The 20150-nt window shown below is 45.5% G+C and overlaps 1 protein-coding gene across 2 annotated transcripts in view; it reads right to left on the minus strand.

Moving 5' to 3' along the window:
• Positions 1–19888, minus strand: part of Habp2 (hyaluronan binding protein 2) — a 29608-nt gene extending 9720 nt beyond the window's left edge. Inside the window, exons 1-4 of one of the 2 annotated variants that reach the window (XM_074078272.1) lie at positions 19734–19888; positions 9827–9860; positions 2993–3103; positions 1102–1209 (exon numbers count right to left, since the gene is read on the minus strand). In XM_074078272.1, coding sequence (XP_073934373.1) covers positions 1102–1209; positions 2993–3103; positions 9827–9860; positions 19734–19790 — 310 coding nt within the window. In that variant the 5' untranslated portion in view covers positions 19791–19888. The remainder of the gene's footprint in view (positions 1–1101; positions 1210–2992; positions 3104–9826; positions 9861–19733) is intronic. The other variant, XM_074078273.1, reaches the window with a different exon arrangement.
• Positions 19889–20150: the final 262 nt, after the last annotated feature.

The following is a 20150-nucleotide window of genomic DNA, read 5'->3' on the forward strand; positions in this document are numbered from 1 at the left end:
AGAGACACAGAGAAGTAGGGAAGAGTACAGGACATTAAGCGGGGTGCATTTTACTTAGAGGGATATCTGAATAGCAGTGTTTAGGGGTGGGGACAGCTAGCAGTGCCCATGTCCTTGTCCATGGTTCTGAAACACCGGACTGCACCATGACCTTGGGTCACGGGAAATTATGTCTTATGTTCTTTCCAGTTTCCCGTCCTAATAAAAAACTTTGGTAAATATTTACCTTTTTCACAAATGAAGCTGTAATTTTTGCCCCCCCCGTCTTCTAACTGATTTCATATTTCATTTTACAGTTTTGTCATTCTGCGAAGTTGAGGGATGAACCCAAATGCTATGTTCAGACCCAATATTCTCAACCATTCTGAAACATTTGTTGAAGGAAAATAAGGCTTGAAAATGGAATGAGTAAGTAAGGAGGACCCAGAAAAAGTCAACCACAAACTCTCTCTATGCACCACCTCCTCCCATCCCAGCATGTTGACTGCTAGATTGGACAGTCCAGGTTATCACTAGGGCTACAATCACCCATGTGAATTCTACTCCCGGTTCTTTAGCCGTGGTCTCGTGTGATGCCCACAGAGCTTACTAAAGGCCAATGCCAGGAATATGGTGGGATGAAAGAGGACAGGACCAGGAGTCTGGCACCAAGGCTCTCATTTCCAATCATCCATCCTGCTGTGACCATGAGCACGTTTGCACTCTCTTGAGCTCCCTTGCTCTGGCCGGATTGGGCCCTGAGATCTTTTCCCCTTCCCCATTTGAAGATGATATTTCTCAGCTGTAGTTTGTCTACACTCTAAAGCAAAGTTTGTGAGTTTGGGGCACATCTTGGTTAGAATCCAGCTCTCATTCTCTGTTACCCTCTATCTTTTCATGTATGGGATGGACTTTCTAGCCCCATCTCACATACCAGCATGGGAGGAGGAGGTAGTGAGAGGCTGCCTGTGTCAATGCCTGGGAATTTATCACGCATGATACAACAAGTACAGTTATCACCTTTCCCCTGGGATCACTCAGCATTCCATGCCACATAGGGTTGGAGGAGGGAAGGGCTTCTTGTTTAACTCGGAGGGAAGGGTGAGTCTCGAGAGCACTCACCAGTCTGACACCTGTTCCCAGAGAAGGGGGCTGGGCAGCTGCACATGAAGGTTTCCCCACTGATGACACAGTCACCACCATGTTCACAAGGGTTGGACTGGCATGGATCTAAGACATGGATAGAAGTCAAGGTCAGTAAGGGGCACCAATGAGCACCTTCACTTCTCATCTATTTTCAGTCTCCTGTCCCAAACAAGAGAGGAACTACAGAATTAATGACTGGGCAAAGGGGGGAGGGGATATATGTCATCCTTAATGAGCAAGGGAAATTGCACCCATGCAACCAGAGCGAGGGGTTTAGGTGCATAAGAGGAGAAGCATGGAGCAATTGTGACTGCATCCCCTTGGCTTGCTTTGGACAGGGCCCTTCTCATTGAGAAAGTCCTCATTCTTCTCATGAGTGGTTTTCTCCTCCCATCTCGCTGGGAGTGCCATAGGGTCTGTCTCTGATCCTGAAGGCATTTCACAAGCCAAAGACCTCCCCTACTTCCAGTGCCCAGGGGTGGAGGTCAGGAGTGGGAAAAGAAAACCCACCCCTAATGAAATAAGCCTTCTGAACATCAGGAGAGAAGACCAAAGGCAAGAGGGTGACAGAAGAATTGACGGTGAGGAGGAACTGACCCGGTGGCCTCCATCTTTCTTCAACTCCTTGTTCAGTTAGATTTTGTCATATTTCATCTGTGCCTTTGGCTTTTCATGGTTGTCTGAATGGATCTTCCCTTGGGGAATTCTTTATCCTTCTGTTCACACACATTGTTCTTTGGTTCAGGAACTAGGATCCCTGGGCCTGGCTCTTGTTTTGATGGTCCCTTCTGATGTTCCCCTGGTGCCCTGTATCTTGGCCCTGCCTTCCAGGCCACTTTGCACAGTTACACAGCTTTTATTCCAGCTGCTAACTGCTTTCCATACCTTCTCCTGGCTTAGTCACATGGCTTTGCCTGGACCTAGCTTCTTATTTTCCTTTCTGTGTCATGCTTGGGTTAAGAAGCCACAAAACAAAAACAAGTGTGATAGAAGCACAAGTAAGTACACACACATTCCCCCACACATGTGTGCTCACAACTGTGAAAAGCTTAAGAGTGAAAAAAAGAAAGAAAAACAGCAAAGATAAAAAGGAAGGGATGTTTCAAAGCCAAATGTGTGAATGCTATAGGCCAATGCTCAGTGCTAACTTAGATTCTTCCACATAATTAGAACTTAAATTGAAATAAAGAACATGGAAGTAAGTGCCAGACGCAGTGGTTCACACTGTGTTCACAGCTACTTGGGAGGCAGACATCAGAGGAATCATGGTTTGATGCCAGCCCAGGCAAAAAGTTAGCAAGACTTCATCTCAACAAATAAACAAGGTGTGGTGGCACACGCTTATCATCCCAGCTATGCAGGTAGGAAGATCTGAGGCAAGTCCCAGACAAAATTGCAAGACCCTGTATGGAAAATAACTAAAGCAAAAAAGGGCTGAGAACATAGCTCAAGTGGTAGAGCACCTGCCTAGCAAGTGCAATGTCCTGAGTTAAAACTATAGTACTGCCAAAAAAAAAAAAAAAAGGAAATGACTTTGAACTTAACTATTATTTACCTGGATGATGAGGCATTAGCTTGTTGCATGACTTTGGTCAAGTTAGCTCCTCTTTTAGCCTCACTTATGTCATCTGTCATTTGAGGGTAGGAGGGTGATGTTTAAGAACCTCCCTAATCCTCATAGTATATGATTCTAACTGAAAAAAGCCAGTCTAAACAAATTCTTCAATATCTATTTTACAGTGCTGGCCAGTGGGAAAGACACATGAGATGCGCGGAGAGAGAGACCCTTGCTTGTGGTCACACATAAGTTCCCCTCAGGCATGCTGCCCTCCTTCCAGGAGGGCCCTCAAACCAACTTGGTACCCACCATCATCTGCATAGTACCAGTCAGGGTTCTCAGGGAAGATCGGTGTACCAGTGGAGCTTTCCTCTGTGTTGGAATGCTCGTTGCTATAGTAATAGTAGTCGGGAGTCCAGTCTGCAGGGGTGGGGACAGGACAGAAGAAGTCCTAGTCATTACACCTAAACAAGTCAGCCTTCTAGTTAAACACCTTTGCCCAAAGTGATGGAAATGACTAGGAGTCAAGCTTTGTGGTTTTTTGCTTGGGGACCCAGAAAGGCAGTGTTGGCATTTGGAAGAGCTCCTTATTTGAGCTCCTTATTTGAACTGGGAGCTGTGGCTCACACCTGCAATCCTAGCTACTCATGAGGCAGAGATCAGGAGGATCACCGTTAAAAACCATCCAGCAAATAGTTTGCGAGATGCTATCTCAAAAAACCCTACACAAAAATAGGGCTGGTGGAGTGGCTCAAGGTGAAGGCCCTGAGTTCAAGTCCCAGTACAGCAAAAAAAAAAAGAGCACTCTATTTGAAATGGGGAGAGAGTCAAGTCCTGACTTTCCATTATCTGTGAGCTTGACTAAGCCCATTGACTTCTTCGTGCCTTGGTTTTCTTGTCTTTGAACACAAGAAGAGGTAGACTAGGGCATCACAGGTCTTCCTGGTTCTATGTGGAGTCAGATCACAGTGCACTTGAATCCTTGCTTGGTGGTTTTCTAGCTCAATGAAACTTGTCGCTTTTTTTTTTTAATCCTGGCATCAAACTCCTCACAAGTTGTATGTATAGAGTTGTTATAACAGCTAAGATTTATTAAGCACCATCTCATTTCATCCTCTTAAAAGTCTAGGAGGTATATAGTTTGCTCTTAAGTTGAAAGACCTGAAGCTGAAAGAGGTTAAGCAACTTGCCCAAGGTCACATAGCCAATACACAGCAGGATTTAAACTAAGGCAAGTGGTCTCCGTATAGTCACATTCAACTGAATGCTCAACTGTTTCAACTGGCACCTTATGTTGCCTTGGAGACACACACACTTACCCTTGGGAAAGCTGTCTAACATCCCTAATGATACCCAGCCTACTACTAAGCAATCACCCAAGTTCAGCCCTGAGAAGAGGTTTCTGGATCTTGCCTACTGAGAAGGCAGTGTGGGGAGTTGCCCACAGTTGGAAAACTCGGTTTACAATAGACTTTGGCAAAAGAAGGTGTGGGTAAGACTGTACTCAAGCTCCTTGTCTGGAGTCTTGGAAGATGCTCGTAGCTCTGTGGCTCATGGAGAGAAGTTTGGGATTTGAAGAAAGTTGGGTTCATTTTGCTCTTCCCAGCTGATGAAAGTGTGGCACATTGGCAAGCTGAATCTGTAGGGAAGCTGTCCAGAGATGCATATGATAATGAGGCAGGAGCGAATGCAGATAGCCGACTTGAAAGGGAATCCGACAGAGGCAGCGGATGGTGTGGAGGACCACATTCTTCCTCAGCCTGATCATCAACCACATTATCTCACGCATCTCCCAGTCATTGTGTTATAGTCTTTATCTTTTGGCTTTTGAAAAATCAACTTTCACACAATGGCTGTTTCATATTTCCCATTAAAATGGAACTATCTTTTTATTTCTTTTTCGAATACAACGCTGGTTCCTTGGCAAAGTTTCACCTCATTTATCACAGTGTCAAGGCTCCCTTCACTTGCTCATTATTTCTCCTGACCTGCTTTCCCCAGGATGAAAATGCCCCCAGAGGAAGCCACCTTTCCAAGAATGAAGATCTACGTTGAAGATAAGGCCATTGTCTTCCTGGCGCAAATAAAGTTTTCTTCCATCTAGCACAATAAAGCAGAAAAAGAGTGAGACAATGAGAAAAAAATGTTTTTCTGAATTTTGTCATGAAAGATTTCAAGCTGACATTTGGGTGAGACAATGAGATGATTGCATCATATTGTATTTCTTTTTTTTCTTCAGAGAACTCATTTTTGTTTTTCCAACAGGTGTTTACAGATAAGAACCTTTCAGGTTGCTCCTGGAATTCTTCTCAGTACTCCCATAGGTTGGGGGCCAGACTGGCTGATCTTTACTATCCCTTCAAAGATATTTGGGAATGGGGGAGATTCTTACATAGAGGGGATGGTGTGACTTGTCTAGGGGATAGGAGATGGTTGACATATATGTTGGAGGATTTGGACTTGAATCCAGCCCTATTTATACAATCTATTCATCTCTCAGTGAAATTGAAGAGGGAATGAAGCTCCTAATCATATTCCTGCTGAGCAAGACAATGAGTCCCTTCTGTTCACTAGGGCCCAGAGTCCTTGGTTGAAGTGGCAAAACCCAGCAGAGGTTTGGTGGCCCCAGATCACCAGGGTAGATAAAGCCATCCAGCTGGAAGGCTGTGTAAGGATGGCGCCAAGGTTTTTTTTTACACTTGGGGAACTGTCACTTGCTTTGAAAGTTCATTATGGAAGAGTTTCTATACCTCCAAACTTAAAGCTTATTTTTTTTCATTATGTTGCCACTTAATCTAACTATGTAAAAACCTTCTATTATTAACCCATAATGGATCAAGGATTATGCCAGATGAAGGCATTGGGGACCATGGAGAGTTATGGTTATACAAATAAGAGTGAGATGTGGTCTTGTCCTCAAATGAACCTCCAGTGTGAGTAGGATGGGGAAAAAAAGCCAGCCAAGAAGGAGCTTAAAGGGTGGTGAAGAGGTAGGGAAGTCAGATGCAGTCAAGTTGAGGTCCAGTAGCCTCAGTTTCTGTGTTGAAGCTGTGGCTTGGTTTGAGCCCATCTAAAATGCCCCCAGTTCTCCACCCTTCTCTGTACCCATACCTTTTTGCAACATGAGTTCCTCCCACCAAGAGATGGACTTAATTTCCCACCTCTGGGGTCTGGACTGGCCCGAGTCTTGCTTTAGGCAATAGCATTTGTGGTGGAAGGTGACGTGCAGCTTCAAGTTTTTGAGAAATCTTGTCCTCTCCTTCCTCCTCCTTCTGCTCCTCCTTCTCTTCCTCTCCTACACCCTCCTCCCTCACTTACTCCCGCTCCCCCCTCTCCTCCTTCTCCTTCTCTCTACTGGGCCTCTGAGACTGACTGTCATTTGAATAGTTTGGTCTATTCTTCAAGAGGCTAAGAGGACATAGGAAGTGGTAGATGACCCAGTGATCCCAGCTGAGGCCTCAGACATGAGAAAGACCAGACAAGATCAGCAAAATGAGACCCCAGCCGCTCTCCCAATTGGCTGCAGACATGGGAGGCTCAGCTCAGCTTAGCTGAGTCTATCTCTAACCAGAACTGTCCAGCTGAACCCATTCTAAGTTGCTGGCCCAAAGACTTAATATCTAAATATATGGTTAATGCTTGACACCTCTGAGTTTGGGATAGCATATTATGCAGTAACAGACACCCAGGGTGTGATTGATACCAGGCTGCCCATGGGAGAAAAATTTTAGATTCCTCACTGGCTCTCTTGCTGCAGAATTTTGGCTGGGTGACTGGATCTCAGATGGGGCTTAAATTGGTCTATTTGATTTATTTCTTCCATCTAGATAACTAGTTTTTTAAGAGTAAGGGCCACTTCTATCTCTCTACCACACTGTGCCCAAAAGGAAGTCCTTCATGCAATTGCTATGTCTGACAGATCAATTTTCCCCAGGACTGAGTTTCCCTGCCTTCTGACTGGCCAGCACAGTCAACCCTCAAAGATGGTGGTTGCTTGAAGCAGAGTGAGCAGGGAATTTAGGAAAGAGCCAGGTGAGATTTGGGTCACCCGTACTTAGTGAAGAAAATTCCTGATGAACTCTGCAAGAATCCAGAAACTTGTCCAAATGCTTTTCTGGGTACAGAGGAATTGCTCTCTGATGGAAAATCTGGTTCCATTGACAGATTGGAGAAAACTACCTTGGGTTTAAAGTCAGATTATTTGAGACTTTCTCTGAACTATAGAAAAGGGGAGGCTAGTGGTTATCAGAGGCAGTTTATATTAGGTACAAAATATAATCCCTGTGGATTTGTCTGTTTATCAGTGTCTATTTCTAGATATTATAAGGAAGAATGGTGAGGGTATCCTGAATTAATCCAAATAGTCCTAATAATAGGATTAGTACATATTGACTATTTTCTACATGTCAGACAGTACACTAAGTAAGTGTGCTTGAATGCAACCTTAACCTTCACACACCCCTATGGCACAGGCATCATTATTCCTTTCTACACATTAGGAAACACCAAGGTAGAATGATGTGACATCCCACCCCAGGTCTATCTAACCCCAAGTCCTGTGTATCTCTTTATGAGCCTGGAACTTCTTGTGAGCTTGTGTTTCAGAAACTCCATGGCTCTTAGTGTTCAGGAAGTAGCACACATTGGAAAATCTTCTGTAGCATAAAGTCTCTTGCAAGAATTACTGTGGTCCATGTGCAGGGTCTCTCAGAAAAAGCTCAGAGTTCCTGCAATGAGGACTTTGCAGCTGCTCCAGTTAAAGAGCTTGCCAGATGTGTGGAACAGAACAAAAATCCCCGGAATGTCGTCCCTGTTGGCGTCATCCATCACCGTGGCATAGATGGCTCATCTGAGGGCCTCCCCAAGCCCCAGCCCTGTCGGCCTCCATTTGACACTTCCAGTCTGGCTGACAGGGCAAGTGCAGCAGAGAGCCTGGCTGGCAGGCAGCAGGACAGCTGATGGACGGGCACAGCCTGAGTTGCTGGGCAGAGCCAAGCCAGCTTTGAAGGGACCCTTCTGCAGGCCTGCTGACTGCTCATCACCTGCTTTGGGGAGGTGAGCAGAATCTGCTCTGTTTGATGACCATCTCTTCTGCCACTCACTGGAGACTGTGGACCAGGTACCTTCTGCTTCAGCAAGGCCCCCTCATGTGCTGTCTCCAGCAAGACCAACCAAGAAAGCAGCTTGCCTGTGGGCATGTGTATGGTGCCTCCTTGCCACACTGCTGTCTAAAGGCACATAGCCTGACAAATTCCATCAAAGCACAGCCCTTGAGAACAATGAAATCCCATACCTGACTGTGATGCTCTTAAAACCTAACCTACCCTTTACAGAAAGGTCTAACCCCCACATCACACCCTGCTCCATAGCTGATGAGCACCTCAGGATGGACTGTGGATCCAGGGGCAACTCGCTTATTCGCTCACCAAATTCTCAATGACTAATGGCAGAGCCCAGTGCCTCAGGATACAAATACTCTTCATGCCTTCCAAAGTTGCTTCTCCACCTGTGCTTAAATACATGCAGTCATGGGAAACTCATTACTTCCCAAGAGTCTAACAGCCCATTCAGACGTTTGGACAACTGATGGTTAGGAAGTTCTTCCTGTCTGCAGAGCAATCTGACTCTACAGTTCCCAATCTGTGTATTAAAGTTATAAACCTGTGGACACATAGAATGAATCCAGGCCATGCCTTATGGGTGTTCAAGTTGTTCACAACACAATTCTACCGTGTCATAAACCCATTGTAGACATCCTTTATAACTTTCTGACAAACAACAACAAAGTATCTTGAGATGAAGATACTTCTTAATCCCTACAAAGTCTCCTTAGAGACTAGGATAGAGGCTGCTTTTCAGACACCTGAGTGAGGTCCCTTGACTCTTCTACACTCCTGTCTCCTCCCGAGTCACCCCACCTTTAACTCTGATACCTAGGCCAAGGAGCCCTTTTAATGGTGTCTGAGAAATTGTGCTCAGGGATGGGGAAAAGGCAACCCTTCTAGCCCTGGCTTTGACTAGAGAAAGCTCTGGAGTCTGTGCGTGGGAGGGGTGTGGTCATCAGCAAGGGTAGCCCTCAGAATGTAGGCCTTCTGAGGAACTGGACTGTGTATTGTTGAATTCTCTTCTTTGCTTTGGAAAAGACATGGAGTCTCTCAAAATCCACATGCCATGCTTATACTTATTTTTCTTCCACTACCTGAGCATGGGGGGCGAGACAGAGCCACTCTGAGTGCCATAAGTCTGTCTGTCCATCCAGGGCTTTGCTTCTGAAAAACATTGGCCACAAAACTGCATTTGGCCCAGTTACCATCATCTTTGATCTAAAGTGTAGGTGTGGCTATTGTCACCATGTGCTGGCTGGCTGTGGTCCAATGGGGGTGAGCAGCCTGGGCCCCTACCAGTGAGGGTGCCAGTCTCTGGGACAACAGAGCAGTGAAGGGACTTTCTCCTCTTGGCTCAGGGCAGCCAGAGAAGACTGGGACTTGGTCTGTGATTGTGAGTAGCTGATGCTGTAGGAAAGAGGTAGAGGAAACAGAAAGGGAACAAGGTGACGGTAAGTCTGTGAGAGAACTTATATGATGGAGCAAGGCCCGCTGGGTAGTATACACATTAGCCTGAAGAGGCAAAAGAATCAGGAAGAGGGGGCTGGCAAAGTGGCTCATGTGATAAAGCACCTGCCTACCAAGTGTGAGGCCCTGAGTTCAAACCCTACTACTGCCAAAAAATCAATTAAGAATCAAGTAGAGGACAATGGTGGGGAGGCTAAGGAAAGGCCATTACTAGGACCTATCATCCTAGTAATGTCAGATGGCATCTCAAGTGCTAAATGGGCTGTGTGACCAGAAGAACATTGCATCTCCTCTTTGGGCTCCAGTTTCTTTCACTGTAAAATCAGAGAGGTTATCTATAAGATCAGTTTAGGTCCTGAGACTGGTCATCAGGGGTGTCCACAGGAAACCTGAAATTGTGTGAAGCATCGGGTGAACTCAATGTTCCTAAGCAAATTCTCAAAGGCATCTGTGACATCCGGGAACCAGCTGAACCCCCAGGTCCCTCCAGCACTTCCGTGTTTGGGTCCTTTCTTCCATCCCAGAACTAGCCCATGGATGGTGAGAAACCCAGGGTGATAAGCACACTCACCTGGGTCCGGAGGGTCCAGGAAGGACAGGGAGAACTGAAAAACAAAGCAACACAGAGCAGAGCATGTTGACCCCTGACCAGATCAAGTCACCAAGTGCCTTCCCAAGCTGGTTTTGTCAGGAAGGACTGGGATGCAGGTGCATTGGGTGCTTTCTGAGAACGGCAGCAGAAAGGGGGTGGTGGGAGGGGCAGAGCCTATTTGAGGATACACCACCTCCAGTTCATGGGGCATGGCTCTTCTTCCTCAATAGACACATCTGCTGGAATAGGGCTGCCCAGGTACTGATGCTGTTGCCAGATACAGTGGCTATTAGCTTCCCTGCAGGATGGTAGGTGGCACATTATGTTCGTACAACACCCTTATGAAGAGGCTTTTATTAGCTTTGTTCACAGAGGAGGAACTGTAGACTCCGGTTACAGGATTAGGATTTATGCTCAAGTCTAAGTGGTTTGCTTGGGTGACAGCCCCTGGGGATTGGAAATGGACAAGTGCTTTAAACGCTCCAGACACTTCCCATTGATCTTGGAATAAAGTGCAAACACTTGCCTTACCTGTAGACCTCGTTTCCCATATGCCTCCCTCTCACTACTTCTCACTAAGCTCCTGCAACATCTGTCTTCAAAGTGGGGCAAGCCAAATCCCTTATTTCAGGGCCTTTGTACTGTCTGTCCCCTTGTCAGTATGTCCTCCTCTGTGACCTTCCCTAGGTCTCAGTTTAAATGAGACCTCCTTCTCCAGGAGGCCTTCCCCAAATACCCTATCAGTATGACAACTTCCACCTCCTTTATTTTGTTATTGTGTCCGTTCATTCCCTCCATGGTCCTTCATACAGCATGCAGTTTTGTATTTATTTATTTGCATGTCGCCTGTCTCTCACATCAAACTCTGTCTTCCAGATAGGCAGGGATCTTGTCCGTTTTGTCACTAATGCATTACCAGCATCTTGCAAGCGTGTGGCACATGGCATGCCTTGAAATGTTTCTTCTGAATAAGTAAATAATGATCTGAACAGTTCCTTTTAGCATATGATTTGTAACCAGAAAAGAAAGCTTTATTCATTTAATAAATGGAATGTAGTCTTTTTCACTTAAATACCTGGCTGGAGAGGAGAGTCACAACCAGGTCCCGGGATGTTCTAGGGCCTAGGGTGCTTCAGTGGGAGAGTCTGACATTGAAACTCTGGGTATGAGTGTCAAAAAGGTGGCATGAAGAAACCATGAGGACAAATACCACCCCTCCTGCAGCACACAAAGGCCCTTGGGCAAAACCCAGCAGTTGTGTTTTTATACATAAAGTTTTATTGGAAAACATCTCTGTCTATTTTTTACATATTTTATGGCTGCTTTTGTCTTACAATGGCAGAATTGTTATGACAGGGCAAGTATAGCTCAAAAAAATTGCTAACTGGCATTTTATGAACAAAGTTTGCTGACCTCTGATTTAGCAAATGAGTTTCTCACTAGACAGGGTCTAGGCTACCAAACCTTTGGGCCTTGGTGACCAGAAACCTGAGTTCCAATGCATCTTCTGGGTACCTACCTCCATCTAGGCAGTTTGGTTTGTTTGCTTCCTAAATTCTAGCTGAAGTTTTCACTTTCTGTTTTACTGTAGGCTTCCTTTAACAATTTTAGGAAATAGGCAGATGCCAAATTACAAAGAAAGAAATAGAAATAATAATAATAATAATGTCCCTGATATGTATTAAAGATGAAACATTAGCAAGTAGCATTGACAAAAATACCTGTCTTGAATATACTCCTGAGGAATGTGACAGATCCAATTGTGAGACCCAAATCATAAGGCATTCTGTAAAACAACTAAATGCTGACACCATACAAGACCAATTTAGAAAACAAAAGGCTGGGCATGGGGGTTCATGCTTGTAATCCCAGCTACTCAGGGAGGGGAAGTAGGCATATCACAGAGCAAAAGCATGAGACCTGATCTGAAAAACAAATTAAAACCAAAATGACTGACAGTCGTTTGCGGCTCACTTAGCAGAGTACTTGCCTAGCAAATGTAAGGCCCTTGCATTCACTCCCCAGTACTACCAAAAAAAAAAAAGAAGCAAAAGATAGAGGCTATCTTTCATTAAAGACTTGACATCTAAATGCAGTGTGTGGTGTGTGACTGGATCCTGGATTTAAAAAGGACATTATTGAGAAAATTGGGGCATTTAAATAGACTTATGTTAGCATTGTTATATGTATATTTAATTTCTTGAGAGTGAATAATGGTATTTGATTTTGTAAGAAAATGTACTTAAGAGATGAATGCTGAAAGTTTAGGGTGATGTCTGCTCTCTACTTGCAAATGATTCAACAAACCAGCAAGCAAAACAAAACAGACACACTCATGCAAGGGAGAATGAGGGAGCACAAATATGGCAAAATGTTAACAAATTTTCATCTATCTGCATGAAGGATATGCACTGTGTTTTTCTGTAGGCTTGAAAAAATTATAAATTAAAGATAGGGAAGGGGGAGGAATGCAAAAACTGGAAGGGAGGCCATTTGTTATCTGGGACTGTGCCTCTGCTGATTATCTCAGGGTCCCCTGGCCCTGTTTCTACAGGGACTGAGACAGGGACAGATGTTTTGTGTAGGGGTGGGGATGGATTGATAGAAGTGAAGCCTGGCTCAGGGAGGGCTACCAGGTCCCAGGGCATTCCTGGGCGTGAGTGTAACATTGACATTCTGAGAGTGAGTGCGGACAGAGACATAAAAGGGGCATGAGGGAACCCCAAGAACAAATGTGCCCCACCTTCAGCCTTGCCCTCACTGCAACCAGTCACCTGTGTCTTGGCCCTGGTCCCTGCCTACCCTTCCTCTCACTGAACTTGTCTAGAGAGCAGGGCCTGGCCTTCTACCCAATGAGCTACTGTGCGAATCTCCTATCTGAGTTGAATAGGTGGCCATGTCTGGCTACTGGCAGCTCTGAGAAGTGATGGGGCAGGGCAGAGGACTTTGGGGGTCATCCTTTGTCAGGGCCCAGTACAGAAGGGTCTCCAGGATCTGTACCCAAGCTGAGGTGCTGAGGGACAACCCGATGCCACGCAGCCCATAGCCAGCAGGTGGCAGACGTGCCCTTCATAGGCATGGGCCCTGGAGGGAAATCAAACCACAAGAATGGGAATCCCTGGCAGAGTTGGCCCTTCAGATGCAGCCAGCTCTCGGGGAGTTTGTGAATCTCTGTGTCTACCCACAGAGGGGCTATAGTGCCGTGTGGAAGCTGGCAACCCAGTATCAGAGCTGGTATCTGGGTACCGGATGGGATCCATGCAGCTAGATCCCTGATGCTGACCTGGACAAGGGCAAAAGTGGGAAGGATGAGCACGGTTTGCCCTAGTTTTAGTAGAACAGCTGCTAGTACTATGGAGCCAGCAATAGGTGCTTCAACATGGGCTTTAGGTAGTCCATCATTCTGTTCAGTGTTTCCAGACAGGGAATAACAGGGGAACTTTAACTGCTGGGAGTTGTAAATCCAAAGAAGAAAACATATAAAGGAGGAAGAGGGGAGGAAGGAGGAGGAGATAACTTAGAAGCAAGAAAAATGATCTCAGTTCACATTTATTAGAGCTGACAGTGAACAAGGGACCATTCTCCATGTTCAATATCCATATTGTCTCATTTCCCGCACACAGTACTTGATAACTTAGGTATTATAATTATGACCATTTTAGAGGTATGAAACAGGTTTGCAAACACTGGAGCTAGGGTGTCTTGTGTCAGTCTTGGATGGAATTCCTTGCCTTTAGCCACCCTTGGAAAGAGATGAGGGAATACGGCATCACACACTGCGGCAAAAGGAGACATGGAGGGCTCTTAACCCTAAAAGGCAGGTGATGAGCTAGATTAAGATATTAGGACCCTGTTCTTGGAAAGCTTTGTAAAGGTCCAGTTGGGCTCAGGCCTGGCTGGACCCAGTAGCAGCTGGAGGAAGCACAGAAGAGAGCCTTTGTGGCAAACACACCTTAACAAACATCTCTATCAGGGACAAGAGGCATGTAAGCCATTGCCACTTCCCCTGCCACCTCCATCCCTAAGTTTTAATGGGAATAAAACAGCACCTGGTCTCAATTGGTCCTGCCCTTCCTCAAGAGCTAGACCCAGTTGCTTCTCATACTTAGAAAACTGAGTACCTTGCCTGGAATTTAGAAAGACCACTCTGGGCCTCCTACTCCATACTTGAACATCCTCAATTGATCCATGACACAGACTCTGACCTTCCCAAGGTCAGGAGCAGGCCCTTGGCAATGTTAAACTCCCCCCAGCGAGTTTTGCCTTCTAGGAAATGGGTGGTTGGTGAGGAAGGCAGGGAGGGGCAGAAAGAGAGAAAAGGCTCTGTGTCTATGAGTCTTGGGGACAGGGTGGGTATTGACATTTTATCTGTTTTGTCCTAACTCTAATCCAGTGTTTATTTCAACTCAGGTTCTTCCCCAGTCTTTCAGAATTTCAGACCTTCTGGGAAACAAAACAAAAAGGCTGTGGCAGAAAGTCTGAGTTGGTGTGTTCCAAGGATTACATGTAGTTTATGGAAAATGGTTCTCAGATAACTGGGAGGCAGTGGAGGGGGAAAATGGGATGGGTCTGTCCTTTTGGGCAAGAGGCTCAGCTCAGAATGATCCAGGAGCAGGTAAGTAAGGTTGGGACTCTCATCCCAGCTACCCCTTCCTTCTCAGATGCTTATGCTGGGTGGTTGACCAGATGCTGCCTACCACCAGGGAAGGGTTGTGTCACCCTGAAAGGCAGCTGGGCAGAAGAGGACTCTGCACACAGTTGGGTACAGCCAGTCCTCACTGTGGGACAAACAGCTCAAGACCGTAAGGAGTGGTAGAGGTGGCAGAGGACAGCAGTTGTCAGTGTTCAGCTCACCAGCCTGAGCGTTGTCCCATAGCACTCTCCTGCTCTACTTCTGCTGCCAACATTAGCTAAGCCACCAGGGGAGTGGTCACCTGAGAAGTGGTTGTATCTGTGGCTTTTTTTTTCTTTTTGCTAAAATATACATAACTTATTACTTATCATTTTGACCATTTGTAAGTGTAGCATTCAGTAGCACTCATTACCTTCTCACAGTTGTGTAACCATTACCACTGACTGTACCTAAAGAATGCCATCAGGGAAGCTGTCCACACTTCTGGCTTTTCCATGCTATGGCATGTGAACCCCTAAAGGTACAGGAGTTGATTTAGGCTGTGACTGACCAGGGTGTGACCTGACAAGGGGACACAGCATGGGAAAGTCATTCGCTCCCTTCCCAAGCTTCCCTCCACTTTCCCACTCCACCCCAGGGAAAGACTCCATGGCACTGCTTTGTGTTCTTTGATTCTCCTTTATAGTAGAGTAACCCCATCCTTTAAAAATAAGTCAGTGTCATAGAGAAATAGTATGTTTAACAGAAGTATGAAGAAACTAGATTGGGATGTGGCAAAATTTCTGAAGATGGATTCATTCGTGATTGAAGTTTGGAAAACACTGGTCTAATTGCTTAGTTATCTGGCAAGATGGTAAAAGCTTCTCCCCTGGGAAGGCTCCAGGAAGGGCCAGCTTTATCTCCTGCTGGAAGCAAGAGTCTTTGGTTCCACATTGAACAGCCCTTTTCTTTCTTTCTTTCTTTTTAATTGTTGTGCTGAAGGTACATTGTCAACAGTCCTACTGTTTTTGGGCAGGGACTATCGGGACCATCGATACCACTGTGGCTATGAGCATAGAAGCTGGCCTTGGGCAGAAAGATTTGAATCCCAGCTCTGTGACCTACCACAAATGCCATCTTGGATAGATTATCCACCTTGCTTTTGGTTTAGTTCCTTATTGATCATCAAACTTCTCTATAACTTAGTTTCTTATCTTGAAATCAGAGTGACACTGGTCCCTACCTTTTAGACTTTTTATGAAGTTTAAATGAGAATATAAGCGGCGGTAAAGACTTAATACATGGCTGCTGTTATTATATTTATTTTTAGCCATTATTGTTGTGAGATTTGTTTTGTTTGGTTTAACATTGAGTGCTCCCTGGGCGAGGGGCACACCCAGCAGTGCTCACTCAGCACAAAGTCTTCCTGTTGTTCGGTCACAAGCACATCACACCAACCCTCCCCCCACCATTTTCCCTGGGATCTTTGCCAAGCCCTAAGCCAGGAAGCCTTGTTATATTAATTATGAAGAAAAAGCATGTTTTATTTAAAATTCCGGCTGCCGAATATTCTGCCACACTGTTTCTCTGTGACAGCAGAATTGCTTTTGCATTTAGGAAACCCTAATGAATTTAGCATATAAATACATCTGTGCCTATACACACACATGACTTCCTCCGACCTGATTTCTCTAAATGCCAGTGTACATGCCAGGTCTAATGAGCTGGACTCCTACTTGGGATCAGTTTAAAAAAAAATCTATGAGAAGTTGCAGTGAAATTCAATTCTTTCTTTTTCCAGAAGAATATGAATCACAAGAGAGGGAGGGACCTCTTTCCCGTCTCTCAGGCTTGAAAGACACTGACGTTCTAGGGGTGCCGAAGCTCCGCAGAGGAGGGGGGGCTTGCATCTTCCATCCTGCGGCCCATGTGGATTTGGGTGTTTGAATCAATTAGATGCTGAGACTGGTTACTTGCCTAGCTCAAACCAGTTCTTCAGCATCCAAGTGTGTCTGAGCCATAATCGGGCTATCAATCTCTCTATCTCAATCTCTGTCTCCCCCATGGCAGAACCAGACAGGTAATGCACTCCCATCAAGGGGGAAGGGTGTAGAGAGTGATGGAAGCATAGGCTCTGGAAGCCTCATGCTTTTGCTAACACAGAGCATTGTTACCCCTTCACAGTGCGTGCAATAAGCTCAGTGTTACCAGAGTGCTTGATTTTCAAAATGCCCCCAAAATTTAGAGATCTATATCTTTATGTAAAATGTTCTGATTTTCAAATGCTCCCAGGCAACTAAAGGAAAACTAAAAAAATCTGCAGGCTGACCTTCTACCTGCCAAAGAAACCTCGGCTGTGAGCAGAATGTGCTCCAAGTGGCCAACTGGCATCCTCTGGTCTACATAAGCAGTTTTCTGGCTTATACCTAGGAAGACTCAATGGTTTAAATAGCGCAGAAATGTCAGCAAACAAGTGCTCCAATTTTAAGTCCCTTTCTTTGGTAGAGATAAGCAGGACAGGTCTGATAAGCATTGTCCTCTGGCTTCTGACCCTAGAAGAGGTCAAATTTCATTGCATACAAGCCCAGTGTGTTCATAATCACTCTATGAATGACAGTAAAGAGATTTCTAAGATGGTCTCTGTCAATGAGTTGGCAGACGTAAATCCCAGCCCTGGCTACCAACTGAGTATGGCATGTTTCTAATATGGAAAGCAGGGAAAACAACATACAGCTGTGCTGGGAATAGGTGCTCAAAACTAAAGGACATGATAGGTAGGGAAAAAACCAATCTAGACCAGAATAGGAGGCATGTGAAAGACGCCTGGGCATTCATGGCAATGATCTTTGACTCGGATGTTTTTGACTAGTAGATGTCTAAATAAAAACCTATGGTAAAGATGGTCCCAAGAAGAAGTCTGCCCAGTGTTTGCTGTGTGGTATTAATTCTTGGGAGAGTACCCCAAAGTCATTCCAAAGGATAGTGACCATGGATCATGAAACTGCCTTTTTCTGAGTTTCTGAGGTACATGGAGTCTGTCACATTCCACTTGGCAAACACGGTCCTGGTCTAAGAGCTTCCTGTGCCTCCAGGAAGGACTGTGCCCCTGATGCACTGCAAACCAAGTGATCTGACGTTCAGCCAGTTTCTTAGACTTGTCATCCAACGCTCAACTGTGCCACTTCCCAGGTACGTGACTGGGGCCCAATTATCTAGCTCCATGTCTGTAAAATGGGAACAATGGCAGGACTTCTTAGAGTCCTGGTGATGACTCAATCCACAGAGAGCTCAGGACTCAGCACTTGGGATTCCTCTTTACAAAGCAGCCATTGGTTATCATTTTCAGCTACCTGGGTGGGAGAGGCCACCCAGCCCATCTGGCTATGTGGCTCTGTCCCGATGATGCCCCAAATTCTCCAATCATCTGAGCAAGTTGGCCACTTTCCCCTGAATGCCAGCCTGTTGAACTTGAGCCGCCTTCCTGACCACCTGTCTGGCACACATCTGGGTAAGAAAACATCCCAAAGCCCTGAATCCTTTCTTTGGAATTGACTAAGCTCATTGCCTGAAGGCTATCTTTCATATTTTCTCTTTTATCCATTATTGACTTATAATTTCATTGCTAACCCTAAAAATTCACTGGGGCTTGCAAAAAAGGGATTTTTCGGGACCATTATCTTTTTGTGAACTTCAAACAGACTGCATCAACCCTTCTCCTTGGCTGCAAACTTTAGGCTTAATTCTTTCTGACTGGTATTTTCTTTGGGCATTGCCTGGGCCTCGGATGCTTTCCACTGGCTTTCTCTAGCCCTGTGGAATTGCCGCTCTGTCTCAGCCCCAGCCATCCACTGAGTGATCACATGATATAGGGGCATTGATAGGAATTTGTCATTTCAGCCACCACATGTACACAAGTGAGTTACTTAGTACTTAATGTGGGGCTATGAGAAGGTGTCTAAGTAGAGTTTATTGAAGTGGGGGGTGGGCAGGGCAAAGCTTTTGTCTTAAAAACATGCTAATGAGAAAACCTATAATTTAATCTGTTTCCTTCTATGGAGTTCTATGTTCTATGGACAGAAAAAAGAAATAAAATGCAAAAGTGAGGTTATGACTGTTATTTTGGCTCTCATCCCTGGCCCACTCTTCCACTCTCCTCCACAAAGGGTAGCATTGTCTGATATTTCTAGAGAAGAGTTGTGACTTTCACAGAAAGTCACATGTATGCTCTGGTTGAATCAAGACCTTTTCCAAATCTGTGAGAGATTAGCACTTGGTTTGCAGGTAAGAACAGTGAGTCTCAGGGAGATTTTGCTTCTGGCCCAACATTCCACAACCACAATGTGGCAAAGCTGAAATTCCATCCCTGGCCCTAGGCCCTCACTCATGTCTCAGACCACAGCCAGTATAGAGCTCCTGGGAGGCTCTATTTCTGTTTAAGGACCTCTTTCCCTTGCCCACAGAGATCCAGCTGACACTCAAACCACAACAGCACACAGAAGGGGCAGCATCTCCACTACTCATCTCATTCCAAAGACCCCCAATTCAAGACAGTCTCGTGGCGCTTCCCTTCTTGACTCACTACAACCTCCTTTGGCCCCTACACAACCCCCGGCCTTATCAACTGGTCATGGAAAAAAGGGTGAAGAAGCCCTAAACCACAAAACTTCTCCCCAAATGTGACACATCTGAGCATATCCTTTGCCAGGATCATTTGCCACCTGCAGGATTTCCCTGTAAGGTCATTGAGACCTCCTCCTAGTGTTCATTTGAAAATTTTCAGTGAAAAGAGCTAACATTCACAGAAAGTCACTTGTATGACCTGGTTGAATCATGACCTTTTTCCAAATCTGTGAAAGAACCACTCAGCTGGAGAACGGGGTGCATGTGTTAGTGCTAACACCTAAGTCTAGTTTTCTAGGGACAGAGTGTGTAGCTTTCAACAATTTCTCAAAGGACACTCTGAGATCCACACCAGATGCCAACTCATGGCGTAGATTTTCTTACCCCAGTCTCCTTTGTTGGAATGCTTTGTTGTTCGTGGAGGCTCTGTCCCAAGAGAGCTCAAGTCAGTCACATGAAATTGTAACCATGGAATTGGCCATGCAGCAGCAGCCCACACTACATGCCTGTATGAGCTCTTGCAGTCAGGACACACTCAACTTGGCAATAGAGCCTCTCACAACCCAAGTTTCTCATTGATCCTGGCCCAGCTGGGTTGGTCCTCCTAAGAACCTCAGGTCCTCTTGACCATAGAAAGTTGAAAAGAACACTTACCCCATTGGCTGACTTCCCCACCAGAACAATTAACAGAAGAACATGTAGGCCTGACATGCTGGCAAGTAGCTTCCTGGTCGAAGGCCTAGTGGTTTGCTCTCAATACACTTTCTTTTGTTGTCTATGCCTTTGGGGGAGGGGAAATGTCCGTCTCAAAGGATTTCAGAACAAGTGAAGAGGATGCAAATTATTAACTAGGCATCAAATACTGTTTAATGTTTAATGTTTTGCCAAACCAACTATCTTGATTAAACAAATAAATGGTAACTTGGGGACTGGGTAGAATCATGGGGTGGTTTCTCTGCTGGAAAGTCAGTCTCCAAAGAGAGTGGCCAAGATAAAGAGCTCCCAGGCCGGTGGGTACATGCTCAGTATAGAGGACCCGGTGTTACACCTAGCATCTCAGCAACCTCACAG

This window comes from Castor canadensis, chromosome 7, assembly GCF_047511655.1.
Source record: "Castor canadensis chromosome 7, mCasCan1.hap1v2, whole genome shotgun sequence".
Classification (NCBI taxonomy): Eukaryota; Metazoa; Chordata; class Mammalia; order Rodentia; family Castoridae; genus Castor; species Castor canadensis.